Raw genomic sequence first — 12,977 nt, forward strand, 5'->3', positions numbered from 1 at the left:
CGGAGAGAATCCTCACTAATCAATGCAGACTGCTGATTGGTCGGAGAGAATCCTCACAAATCACTGCGCCATCATTGCTAGCGACAGCCGTGTTCAGTAGTTTATCGAGCCGTGTTTTTTTTTTTTTTGCTGCCTCCAGCTTCTTTTGTCTTCTGACTGTGGGAACACGACGAGAACCAAAAGCAACACACCTTCCACGTTTTGTGTGTGTGTGTGTGTGTGTGTGTGTGTGTGGCGTTAGGTCACGGCGGTTTGCTGCTATGACGACCAGCCACGCACACCTCACACATGAGGCGGTACTAATCTGCAATGGAGAAAGGAGGACGGGGCCTCGGGGCCGAGTCGAGGCGAGCTGGTTCCATTAATGGAAAAACAGACTAATAACGAGCAGGAGAGGAACGTGTGAACGACTTCTAAAATAATTCCACACTCCACATGGTGTAGTCCTTCCTGTGTGACCAGCCTCAGACAGCTGACTTCCTTTCCATCCTGTCAACAAGTTCAACAAGTCAGGCCAGCACGGGAAGGACTTGGACCTTCATCACCCAGCTCCAAAGTCAAAGCTGATGAGGAATGGGGGCTGTACCTGATCCAATTTAAATCAAAGCACTGGAGCTCACTGAAGAGACAATATAGTGTCATTTACATGCTGAAATCTGTGATGATTATTCTCTTCGCCTGACTGGTACAGGTCAGTCTGATGATGAGGTCCAACTATTCATCCATGCACACGGGTAAAAAAAAAAACACACACACATTACAGTGTAATGCCAGCTGACAAACATGTTTGTGCCGTTCTTCCGCAACAATAATTTAAACTGTCAACGATCCAGAAGTTCAGCAGAGTTCCTCTTATCGGATCACTGATGCCAGTCTCAACAGTGAGCAACGTTGTAGATCATTAGTGTCCAGAGACTCCGCGTCGGAGAAGGGAATTGTGGGGAATTGGGATCAAGAAGGAAACTCTGAGGCTGAAGAAGGATGAGAAAAAACTAAGCGAGTCCAAGCTTCTAAGTCTGAATATAAACGCCAGTGAATAGAGTGATGGGCCTGTGGTGAGTCACTGATTTAAAGGATGAAGGGGTGGGCACACTGTGGTTCAAGCGAAGGAATGGATGGAGTGTAAGACAAAGCTCTGTTGACGGGAGGAGCGTCGTTAAGACTCAAGAGGGCTCGTCTTCATGCAGGTCCTCCAGCTCTCCGTCTCTGGGTCCGTCTCCGGTGCTGCTCTTTCTGGAAGAAGAAATAAAAGAGAGACAGAGAGAGAGAGAAAGCAGTCATAATGAGCAGTTCTCAATATCTAAAGGATTTTACTGTTAAGCTTGTGCTCAACTCCCCCCCCCCCCACTTTTTTTTTTTCTTGGATGGTAAATGTTTAAGACACAATGTAACACAGCTTTAAATGACAGCAGCAGGGAGATGGGACAACTCTCTGAGATGACGGCTGGGGGAGGGTAATGCTGCTCCATCACTTGGCATGATGGGGCTGAGCGAGAGTCGGGGGGGGCTGAGATGATGATGTTGGACAGACAGCGCAAAGTGCACACAGTGTTACCTGAGAGAGGGGTGAAGTTTAAAAGTGGGCCGGAAGGGCCACGAGTCCCTGCAGCAAAGTGGGAGAAAAGATGGAAAAGTCACAGGTGAGAGGGAAACGTTGGCCTCGGGGGGGGGGGGGGGGCGTGGTCGCAGGCGGAGATGACTCCCCCCCCTACCAACAGCAGGGCCAGTCAGTTATGATAGGTTTTTGTATTCCATACCAATTTAAATTGAATAATTTGAGACTTTGACTGTTTGGACAAAATAGGCAAGTTTAAAAAGATTATCTAATTATCTAATTTTCTTGTTTTTACTTTAACAAATCAAGTTTAGCTTACTCATTATGGGGATAACGACTCAGCTTGTACAAACTGTTTTCATGACGTCTTCTCGTGGCTCTCAAGGAGGTTTGTCGACTGAGAAAATAACCCTGGTGATGTCAGAGTGATGTCATCAGGGTTTCGTAGCTTGGACTCGGAAACTGACAAATCTTTGACAGAAAGCCTCTGCTAGAAACAGGTAATTATAAAAAAAACGTGCATTGCCAGAAAAGGAAAGACTAACTAAAGACGCTATCATGTTGCATTGTGGGAAATGTAGGATCCAGTGTTTTTGAAGCTTGACCCACACTTCGGACTGAAAGTCAGGATATATGGCGTCCCTAATTATCTGCATGAATCAGATCAGGCTGTAGCCTAGTTAGCCATTGTTATCAATACCAGTTGATGAAAAGGCATTATGCTGTACTTTAAAAATCTGACTTCAGGGGGCATTCCAGTTGATATTTTTGACTGGGAACTAGAAAACTAACTTCCCAGTTCAACAGGAACCCTGAAAGCTTCATCAGTAGTAGAATTTTTCAAGTACAATGTTTCGGCTTTCAGACGCAGCTCATGTTGTTGTTACCGTATGAGTACATGTAAATATGTCTCAATAAAAAAAGTGCTTGAAACAGATGATAACATGCTAGACATATGCCATACGTTTGCTGTTATAGGGTTTTCCCGCATTAATCAACAAGGTTCATCATTCATGTTGACATGAAGCTCAAGAACCAGAAACTATGAGCCGATGTACACACTAAACAGTCCAGTTCAGGGCTTCTGGGAACTGGAGATGTACAAAGCCCATGGGTTTCCTATTATCCAGCAGGGGGCAGTGTTGTTTCAAACTCCCTACACATCCTCTGAAAACACCTTCACCTTGGCAGATGTGTGACTGCAGAGAGTAACAGGGGAAACCTCGGCCTAGATAAAGGAGAAATCATCTCATACAACCCCCACAATGGGACATTAGAGTCTCCTCCACGTTCAGCACTACAGTGGCCCGTCTCCACAACTAAATCTGCTGGACACATAACACAGATTACTGCCCCAAAGGGTCCTGCAGTCCTGCAGGGAAGGGCTATAGATGCACCAATGCACCCTGGGCATTCTGAATATGTTACAAATTGCACAATGGGATCAAACAATTGGTAATTTCCCCCGTGATGCATTTGATCCATGCAGCAGGATATCCAAGGTCAGCCCGAGGACTGGTAGATATGTATCATTCTCAGTCACTCTGAATCCCTCTACTCTTAAAAGCAACACACAAACACACTTATAAAAGCTGGAAGCTCTGCTGCATACAATGAAAGAATGAATCATGGTGCTATGGCAACCCAAAGCAGCAGCTGCTGCAGGAGTGAATGCCAGTTAACCCGATACAGCAGAGAAAGGAGACAGGTGTGAAGTACCGTAGGTCAGTCTCAAGCAATCCCTGCAATAAGAACAAGCCTTTGCTCTTCATGGCTGAGATATGCAGGTATTAAGTGTACAATGGAGATCAGGGAATGGGGGGACGCCCAGGCAGCTGGACTGGGTGTGGGCTTACATGAGCAGGCTGCCAGGTGCAGACATGGACCTCTCCTCTTTCCTGCTCGGGCACTCAAAGGGGTTACCGAAGGAGCGCTTCCTCAGCATGGCTCTTACCAAAATCTGAAAAACATTCACAAACACAGGACGGTTACAAAGACGTGCGAAAGCTCTCTTTTTGTGTTTTGAGCCTGTGGTTCTGCACAGAGAATACAATAGAGGGACATATTGTAACACGCAGGGGTTGAAACAAACCAGAATATCTGAGTTCTAATGGTGAGGTTGACATTAGTAGTTATTTATGTCTACGGCATATGTGGTAATGACGAGTGGGAGAGTGGGGGTGTTCAGGGAGGGAGGAGATATGTTCATGTTGTAAATGCTGTTTTGTATTTTGCTTGCAGAAAAAACTGTTTATCAAGGGGAGATATTTTTGCGCCATGAATCTTAAAGGTAACGCATGGAGCATGTTTTTAAAAGCCCAGTCAGCTCAGAGTGGTCCGAGCCCTGGATTCTAATAAGGTTAAAAAAAGGATAGGGATAGCCCTTTCTGTCACTGTACTTATTGTAAATAACTGGTAGTGTCTCAGGTTCTATGATCAATGCTTTGCTGATCATTTTGACTTGAATTTAGGGTGTGACTTGGTGGCAGACGGATGACTTCAGATGGAAAAAGCATCAAGTTTTGTTACATTTATAATACGCAGAAGAAAAAAAATACAAATATGTGTGCATGTGTGTCTCTTTTTAGGACCCCCCTACAGCTGATAGATACCACTAATTAAAACCCTGTATTGACATAGTTGACATTGTTGTGGCGTATCTAACATACATCTAGGGTCTGCTATTTTGATGGTAAACAGCAGGAAGCTCATTCAGCTAACGTTAATACCCATAATGTGGGGGGGGCTTCTGCGCTTTTAAACGGCACTGTCTATTAACGGTGTAGGACCCCCTCAGTTTTTTTCTTACTACTGTACCTGCTATGCTAGTCCCGAGGAGCGTAATCACTGCTGCTAGCTGCATGCAAACTCACTTCTAAAATGTAATAGAACTGGTTTTCAGCATGCTTCTTTTTTTCTAAATACTTAAAATGCCCATATATATGCTGTCACTTTGGTTGTGAGAATATCCTGTATTGGTGTACATGTATAACGTGTGCTATAATTCCATGGATAAATGGCTTTAATCATTTCAAATTCCCCTTTATAAGGCGCTTCTATACTGCAACTATGTGAACTTGTTTCCAAATTATTGCAACATGAGAGCATTCCCCATTCAGGGAAGTTATTCCTTTGCAGTGGGTGTTATGGTTTGTGTGAATAATAAAGTTTTACCCTTACTGCTCTGTAAAAATGATAAGAAACCATAAGAAAAGCTTTAACGGTTCATGATTAGACAATATTCAAACATTTTTTAGTTTATTTCAGAGTTGAATATCGAGGGGCAACCTTGTCCTTGGTTGCCTTCTGAAATGTAAAATCCCTTTGTTGCTGTATTTTGTCACAATTCGGGTTAACAGGGGACTACAGATGTACTCTTAGAGCATCACCTCTCTTGGAAAAGATGAGCGTTAATGTATCAACTTGATAGAAAAGTGCTGGGTGGATGGAGGACGCTCCGGGTTCCTTACCACTGCAGAGAGGCTGGGAACAAACTTGACTGAATTCTGGATTTCCTCCTCTGTCACCTCCACCACAGAGCAGTGCTCCTCCTCCAGGGGCAAAGGATCAGCGCCTCTCTGGGTCACCCACTGGTCCACCTGAACACGCACACAGACACACAGAACACACACTAACTGCATGTACGGTCCACAGAAGGTTGCACGGTTCGTGGTTCATCTGTATGTATTTTTTAATGTGTAAAATATACTAAAGGATGACTGTAGTTTTTATTCATCATTAAGCCTGCATAGCCGGCATATTTCACATTATTGATAATTTTCTTAAGCAAAGCTTACTGGAGATTTATTTATTTTATATTTATTTATGGATTAATATTATTTATGAGCGTTTTCTACCAGCCAGCTATCGGTTTTGAATAATGTTGCTATGCTGCGAAAACCCGACTGCAAAGACTTAAAAGGTGCTCGAGACAGATAATCCACCACAGCAACAACCAGCCGGAGTTTATTTTTGTCAAACTTATTTCTAAAACGGTCTCAGTAATAAAAATAAAAAAAGTTTTGTTTTCAGCAAACAAGAGCAAATAGTGCTTTTGAGTATACTAGTATAACTACAGTGCTGGTTATAGTAATGAAGAAACATGTCCTCCTATGTAATGGCTCATTGATGAGTTTCTACTTATCAGTAGGATCATTTCATTGCTGGTTTTGGTATTTTGTTAAGATTGGTTGACGTTAAAAAACATTTTGAAGATCTCCAGACTTGCCCTTTAAAATGTCTGCAGACATCCTGGTGCATTCACGTGCTAGTGGGGAAGCTCTGGAGATGACTGCAATGCCTTGCTGTTTTGTTGGAAACTAAAACTCAAAACGATCACAGACGTGATCGACATCCAAAATGATGTTGCTGCTCATTTCCAAATTATAATTCAGGAAGTTCACTTTTCTTCAACATCCCAGTCAAAAATACGACAGAAGATCCTCAACCATTTCAAATCAGTGAGCATCAAAAGACATCAAAATGAAAAAGGAAATGCCAAAAATGTTACCTTCCTAAAGCAACTTGAAACTCAAGGAATAAAGGGGGAGCAGTGGATGTAACACATGTCTTTGGTGTGGGAGACCAGGGTTTGATTCCCACTGCGATACATCAGCCAATGTGTCCCTGAGCAAGACACTTAACCCCTAGTTGCCCCGGAGGCGTGCGACCTCTGACATGTATAGCAAATGTAAGTCGCTTTGGGTAAAAGTGTCAGCTAAATGACATGGAATAGAAGAAAGGCAAGATTTTTTTCTGTACCATGACTTGAATTCATAAATCAAAAGGTGTGTAACTTAAAATTATAGGCAGTTACAATGTAAGTAAATACACAGTTTAGTGCAGGGGCTAAAGCATTCTTTTGCTTAAAATTACATTAAAATGTAATGGTATGTGAACAGGATAGCTCAGTTGGTAGAGCAGTTGCACATATATAGAGGTTTACTCCTTGACACAATGGCTGCGGGTTCGACTCCGCCCTGCTGCATGTTGTTTCCTTTTCTCTCCTTTTTGATGTCTTCATCAGTCATGTGTGAATAAAGGCCTAAAAATGCCCAAAAAATAATCTTAAAATAAATAAATAAATGTAATGGCATTTAATGAAATTGTTGCAATACAACTTCTCTTTATTATTTTAAATAACATTTTCGCCTGACAAAGTTTTATTAAGCTGCCAGTTTGAAACTTTTGTCAAGTTAGAGACGTGTTTGTGTGTGAGGTTGTATGTGTGTGTGAGCGTGTGTGTGAGCGTGTGTGTGTGTGTGTGTGTGCGGTTGCACACAGGGGTATGCATGATGCCTAATTATCTATTCTTCCATAAACACAAACAGAGTCTCTGGGGAGAGAATATGACTCACTGACTCATGATTCGATTGTATCATCGACATACGGGGGGGGGAGGGGGGGACTGACATCTGTCCATGGCTGGTCCAGGACCTTCCCCTGACTCAGTTTTAATGCAGTCCCTGATGGGGACAAACAGGTTTCATCATGCCCTGGTGCAACACAGCATGCGTAATGAACCCTACTGAATGCACCCCAGTGAGGTCAGAGTCTTCTGAGCCAATCACAGGAGAGGAAATCACAGTCATGTTGTGTTTCTGAACATGAAGAATGACATCCTCGTTATGACCGAGCTCAAGGTAGCTGCCTGTCATCCTGAACAATAGGTGACTAACCCCGTGGTCTCCTTTCCCTCCTCCGTGTTCTCTGTGTTACCTTGATTTCAGGCAGGGTGATCCGGGTGTCTGGGTTCTTGTCCAGCATACGCAAGATCAGAGTCCGCAGCTCTTCACTGATCTGAGGTCTGCACCAAACACAAAATAATGACAAATTACAATAATAAAAACTTCAGTTAATTTGTGTCCTGCATTCTGTTGACCTTTAAAATAAAGAGAACTAAATAATAAGTACACTACAACAGCATTTATACGTTTATATGCCCCTGTTTTTCAGGGACAGTCCTCTTATTTGGTGGCCTGGCCCCGGGAATGTACCCGTTTTTTTTTTTTAATGTGCGGTAAAAACCAAACAAAGTGAAAATATTTATTTTCATGTCAGGAAAGACCGTAGAACCAAGTTGACATTAAACACGTTGGATTTACCAACAGAAAGGGCTGCTCGGTGGCAGACAATAGACGCCAGACCGTCGGTGTAGGGTAAGCCCCTCCAATCCCTGCCACAATCTACTTGGATCTAATCAACCCCGATATTAATAAACATAGCGAGCCCCACGGCATGGCTGACCCCTCTCCCACTCGTCTGGAGAGGGAATGGCTTTACCGAGACGCTCTGCAGGGACCTGCATACATATTAGGGGACAGCGGCTCAATCAGAAAAAGGGGGCTAATCAGTCAGAAAAGATTTTTTTGCTTTAATCAGCTGCAAGTGGGGAGTAAAGAGAGAAGTAAGGATGAATAGGGAGAGAGATGGAGGGGGAATGGCAGCAATTCATAGCAAGTCAATGTGTTATTCCGAGCAAAGTTTGTAAGATAAGATACAAAAATGAAGATATCAATGTGGCTCTGTTAACCAAAGTGTCTCATCTAAGCGAAAATCTGTCTCTTTAAGCCTTTCTCCCGAAAAAGACCAGTCTGCTCTGACTGGTCAGCTTTTCTGGGTCTTCTGCATCTGCTCTTTTGGCGTTTTTGCACCGTCTCTGCACCCGGGGAATGACTGTGACGGCACTTTCTACATATATAAAGTATAGTTGTGACATCACAACCGTACAGAAGTCCTGACGGCTCGTTTAAAGGCACAGTTAGTGAACACAGGCTGTGTGCATTTCTCTGTGGACTGAGCGTTTTGATACTTTCACAGTAATATATAACCTCAACCTGCTTTATAATCAAAATAGACATGGAAATCTTACTTTTAACAATATTGGACCTTTCACTTTTAGGAATATGGGACCTTTAAATGTGCTACTATAAATGAAATCAAAGTTCTAAAATCCTTTAAAACAATGAGATCAAATCTGTGATTTCAACAATAACTAAGTTTACCAAATGAGTTTACCATCATCACAACGCACTACACACCTAGAGAATAATGGCCCTATCAGTGGTGACGACGAGGTGCTGCTAACTGTCATTGAATGATCCAGATTGGAGATGATTCCATTAGGTGAAGCGATACTTGAGACTCCGAAGAAGGGGGATGTCGGATGAACAAGCTTCCTCTACAATCACTGAGTATCTTGAGCCCCCTGGGGGAAAACAATTATCATTAACAATTTGACACCTTGTCCTTACACACCCACCATTTCCCACTCCACAACCTCCACAACCTCTACAACCCCCTCCCCCTTGCTGTGTTGATACTCCATCAGTGCTCCCTCAGTCTATCACCACTGCCAGCTTCTTCCTATCTCTTGTTCTCTCTCTGTCTTTTCAGTGTTATTCACGCGAGAAGACTTCCGCATTAACTTTTTAGGCAAAGTGAAGACAGTGGCTTGTACGGTATGTGTCCAGGCCACCGACGCCCTGTTAGCTTTTTTCAATGCAAGTTTGGATCACATGGTGACATTTACTGTATGCTGCCACTCTCTGCTGTGACAAGCTATTCATATTTTTGCAGGTGCAATTTGTAACTTAAAAAAAAAATGGTTTTGCGACTGAGATACAGTGTGAGAGGTGGCTGGAGCAACGCTTCTATCCCTTTTAATAAAGTCGAGGAGAGGGAAGGACACGGGAGGTGGACTTACGTTTCTGGGAAATCCACAAGCTTGGTCCTTATCTTATTGTGCAAAGCCAATATGTACTCGTCAATAAAGGGGCACTGCAGGTGGAGCAAAGGAAAGACAGTGAAAAAACAAGGAAAGTACATGCAATTATTCCTGTGCCAGAGAACATCGGTATCCCTAAGGACAACTAAGACAAATAACAATAGCAGTAATCATCTTAAGTGCCACTGGGTTATATTAACAAGCATTGAAGGCTGAGAAATAAACACTTCTCCCAGCATTCACTGCTACCTTTTGTGGACCAGATGAACAGAAAATGTGCACACTTGCCTTCCCGAAGACGAAACAGTAGAGAGTAACTCCCATGGCCCACACATCCAGCGCCTTTAACAAAGTGCCAGAAGTGACATTAAATGTGACATAATGCCTAACAGAAAACATAAAGAACATGCATTTAAGAACACCCTGCAGCGATCCAAACACTTCACTTGTACAAACACAAATGGTCAGTGACCTAAATAAATGCAGACGTCCTTTAGTGATTTATTGGACATTTTAGGCTTATTTTTTTGGAGACGTCCACAGGCAGATACCCTGGAGGAGGATGTGTGTGATCAGGTAACGGAGACACTGCAACAAATCATCAGGCTTCTCTCTCCTCTCTCCTCTCTTCTCTCTCTCTCCTCTCTCTCTCTCTCTCTCTCTCTCTCTCCTCTCTCTCCTCTCCTCTCTCTCTCTCTCTCTCTCTCTCTCGCTCTCTCTCTCTCTCTCGAATGAATAGCTCAGCTAGGAATCCATTTATATTCCTTGATAGATATAAAATGATAAAACCAGCCCTTTGAACCTGCCTAATCTCTCCCAATGCCATAGATATTTGCTTTTAGACACAGTGCTGTATGACTAACATGTTTTAATGGCCTGATGTACTTCTGGGACTGACAACTGAGGGGGGTGTTTAAGTGAAATAAGTGTCACATATTGAGTATTTCACTGCTGACTCACACCCAAATCACAAATGTTAGTGCTCAAGTGGACACAAAAGCTCTCTGGGACATGGCTTGAACAAATCCAAATCAGGAAGAATAGAAGACTCATCAGAGAATAAGGGGCCAATTTGACTGCATATATTTCTTCATGCACTTGAACGGCTCTGACGTCCTTTCTGTCTGCAATCAAATATTCTATTCTGGCCCATCTTTTGTGGACATGCAAGGTCCTTCCAATCCATGGGTTGATAACCACTTGAGGAAACATCACAACATGTGTCTACAATGTTGGATAAGAATAGGATTTCAGGGTTGAGACCTGGGGCTGGGAAGGGAGCGTTCTCGGCTGCTGATTGTTCGTAAATAAGAAAGTAGGGTGGATTCACAAGCCTTCATACTGCAGGAATTATAGAGGAATTATGTCAATCCTTGTCTTTCACTTGTAATAAAACAAAAAGTAGGCTTTGTGACTGACTGGGTTTCAAATATTGTGGACTTATTGTAAAGGCAGGTCATTGCTTGACTGCAAAAGGAGAAAGAGTATAATGTGAAACATTCATAAATCAATATCAGGGTATATTAAACTGCCTTGATCCATTCAACTGTATTACTGGCTTCCTTGTTATTTGTACCAGCTCTCACACACACACACACACACACACACACACACACACACACACACACACACACACACACACACACACACACACACACACCACACACACACCACAGAGGGGAAAAGACAATGACAATTTGCTCCTGGATTAGCAGGCTGGCAATTGTCTGAAAGCTCATCTTGGATTAATGGTTTTCATTTTTAAATCATGAGTTTAGGCTTTGACCGACAACTGCAGCTGCTGTAACTAGGAGCTCAAACTCGTGCACACTCACTGAATGAATGAATGAATGAATGAATGAATGCAGGGTTAACTCACTTTTCCACTGAAGCTCTTCCGAGCGTCTGAAAGGGTTTCTGGTGCCATAAATGCAGGAGTGCCAGCAGTGCTGGACAGCAAAGCATCGTTGCCCTCAAACTGGTTGCTGACCCCAAAGTCTGCTATCTTCACATGGCCATCGTCCCCCAGTAGCAAGTTAGAAGGCTTGATGTCCCGGTGGACAATCTTCTGGTAGTGCACTGGGAATAAGAGGAAGTCATTTGTCCGATTTTTAGAACTGTAACCTCTAAACTGCCACAAACCAGACAAACATCATCCAGACGATTTTGTTATTCTTAAACACTTTGAAAACTAAATTTTTTCACGAGAGTGGCGCTGAAGAAAAGCTAAAGCGAAAGATGAATGTTGTTGCTGAAGTGGTAAGATTTTTACATTTCTTCGGCCCAATATATCCTTTCAATATCAGATAATAAACACAACAAATGCCCTGGAAAGTGAGCCATTTGTTTTAGAGACACCTTGACATGAAGCGAGATGATGCCATACGGAGTCAGAAAACATCGTTAAGAAATCCCGTTGTGAGGAACATGAATATCCACAGAGGGTTCAATCTGGCCATCAGTTGCAAATATATCTCGCAAGAAATCAGTTTGCATCAAAGTGTTGGACAAACACACCAGCTGACTGGCCGCTATCCATCTAGTGTCCCCCATAATATGGACGTATACACTACAAAAACATATATAAATACATAAAATACACAAAGGCGCATGTAAGTCCCGGACTGCAAAGGGACTTTTTTATATGTATGTGTGAAAAATCATGATTATGGCAGTTGGGAACCTACGTTCATCTAAGACTGAAAGTTAAGTACATGTCTTTAACACTGTAACAGATCTCTGGAGCTGAGCCCTGGAAACTTTGCTGATTGGATAAGTGGTCCCTCCTTGTCTGAGGAGGTCTTATTAAAACATAGGGCACATGATTTATTAAAAACCTACACAATTATACATTGTTAGCAGCACTAAATAACACTGAAATTAAAAACACACAATGCCAATGACCTACAGATTACTGATTACTGATCTCTATGATGTAGGCTAATTTAGGTTTCGGAAGACATGCTACACTCACATTTTGACACAAATGTCATATTAAAGTTTTGGAGAAAATCAGACAATAACAAGGGGTTTATTATGGTCTTAAAGTCTTAAAGTCTTCATAATTAATCCATACAAGGTCTCAGCCTTTAAGTGTCCAATAATGTATTAGTTGTGTAAAATGTATAGATTTAACTGAAAAATTGTGAGAAAAAATATGTAGGAAGTTATTCAACCTCAGCTCATTATGAAATGCTATTATAGAAAAATTACTGGGACCGATTGGTTTCAAAACCATAATCATTAAACTTGGTGGAAGGGTGGAGCATAAGCCAAGGAGTGGAACCGAATCACCGGGTGGATACACTTGTTAGTTTTTGTGCTGCATTCACGTGGTGTTGGAATAATAATAATAAAACGAAATGAGTTTCTGACTGGGAAAATTCCTAATGAGATAGTGATTGCCTTTGAGAAAGTTTGCTTGAGCTCTCCCAGTGCCCTTCTAGTTTAATAGCTCATTCTTATTTCATATTAGAAATTTGTATGTTAAAATTCCGCAATCACAAATGCCCACTCACACTTTAATGTCATGCCATTATTTCTTTCATTTCACATTTTATGATTACATTTTTCATTTCATGTCACTTTAATGAGCATGGATTGTCACTGCACTCGCCTTTCTGTGTGTGTGTGTGTGTGTACACATGTATATTATATGTACAGTGTGTATATATATATATATATATATATATATAT

General features: G+C 42.2%; 2 protein-coding genes across 4 annotated transcripts in view; one reads left to right on the top strand and one right to left on the bottom strand.

The window, feature by feature from the left end:
* p2rx1 (purinergic receptor P2X, ligand-gated ion channel, 1) overlaps nucleotides 1-10,908 on the top strand; it is a gene marked incomplete at its 5' end in the record, with an annotated part of 37,379 nt that extends 26,471 nt beyond the window's left edge. The window contains 1 exon segment of one of the 2 annotated variants that reach the window (XR_004334567.1): nucleotides 10,865-10,908. 2 annotated transcript variants of the gene reach the window in all.
* Nucleotides 34-12,977, bottom strand: part of camkk1a (calcium/calmodulin-dependent protein kinase kinase 1, alpha a) — a 61,279-nt gene continuing 48,335 nt past the window's right edge. Inside the window, exons 10-17 of one of the 2 annotated variants that reach the window (XM_032532933.1) lie at nucleotides 11,161-11,360; nucleotides 9,570-9,623; nucleotides 9,261-9,334; nucleotides 7,274-7,361; nucleotides 5,026-5,154; nucleotides 3,412-3,515; nucleotides 1,556-1,603; nucleotides 34-1,233 (exon numbers count right to left, since the gene is read on the bottom strand). In XM_032532933.1, coding sequence (XP_032388824.1) covers nucleotides 1,164-1,233; nucleotides 1,556-1,603; nucleotides 3,412-3,515; nucleotides 5,026-5,154; nucleotides 7,274-7,361; nucleotides 9,261-9,334; nucleotides 9,570-9,623; nucleotides 11,161-11,360 — 767 coding nt within the window. In that variant the 3' untranslated portion in view covers nucleotides 34-1,163. The remainder of the gene's footprint in view (nucleotides 1,234-1,555; nucleotides 1,604-3,411; nucleotides 3,516-5,025; nucleotides 5,155-7,273; nucleotides 7,362-9,260; nucleotides 9,335-9,569; nucleotides 9,624-11,160; nucleotides 11,361-12,977) is intronic. The other variant, XM_032532934.1, reaches the window with a different exon arrangement.

The sequence above is a fragment of the Etheostoma spectabile genome, chromosome 13 (assembly GCF_008692095.1).
Source record: "Etheostoma spectabile isolate EspeVRDwgs_2016 chromosome 13, UIUC_Espe_1.0, whole genome shotgun sequence".
NCBI lineage: Eukaryota > Metazoa > Chordata > Actinopteri > Perciformes > Percidae > Etheostoma > Etheostoma spectabile.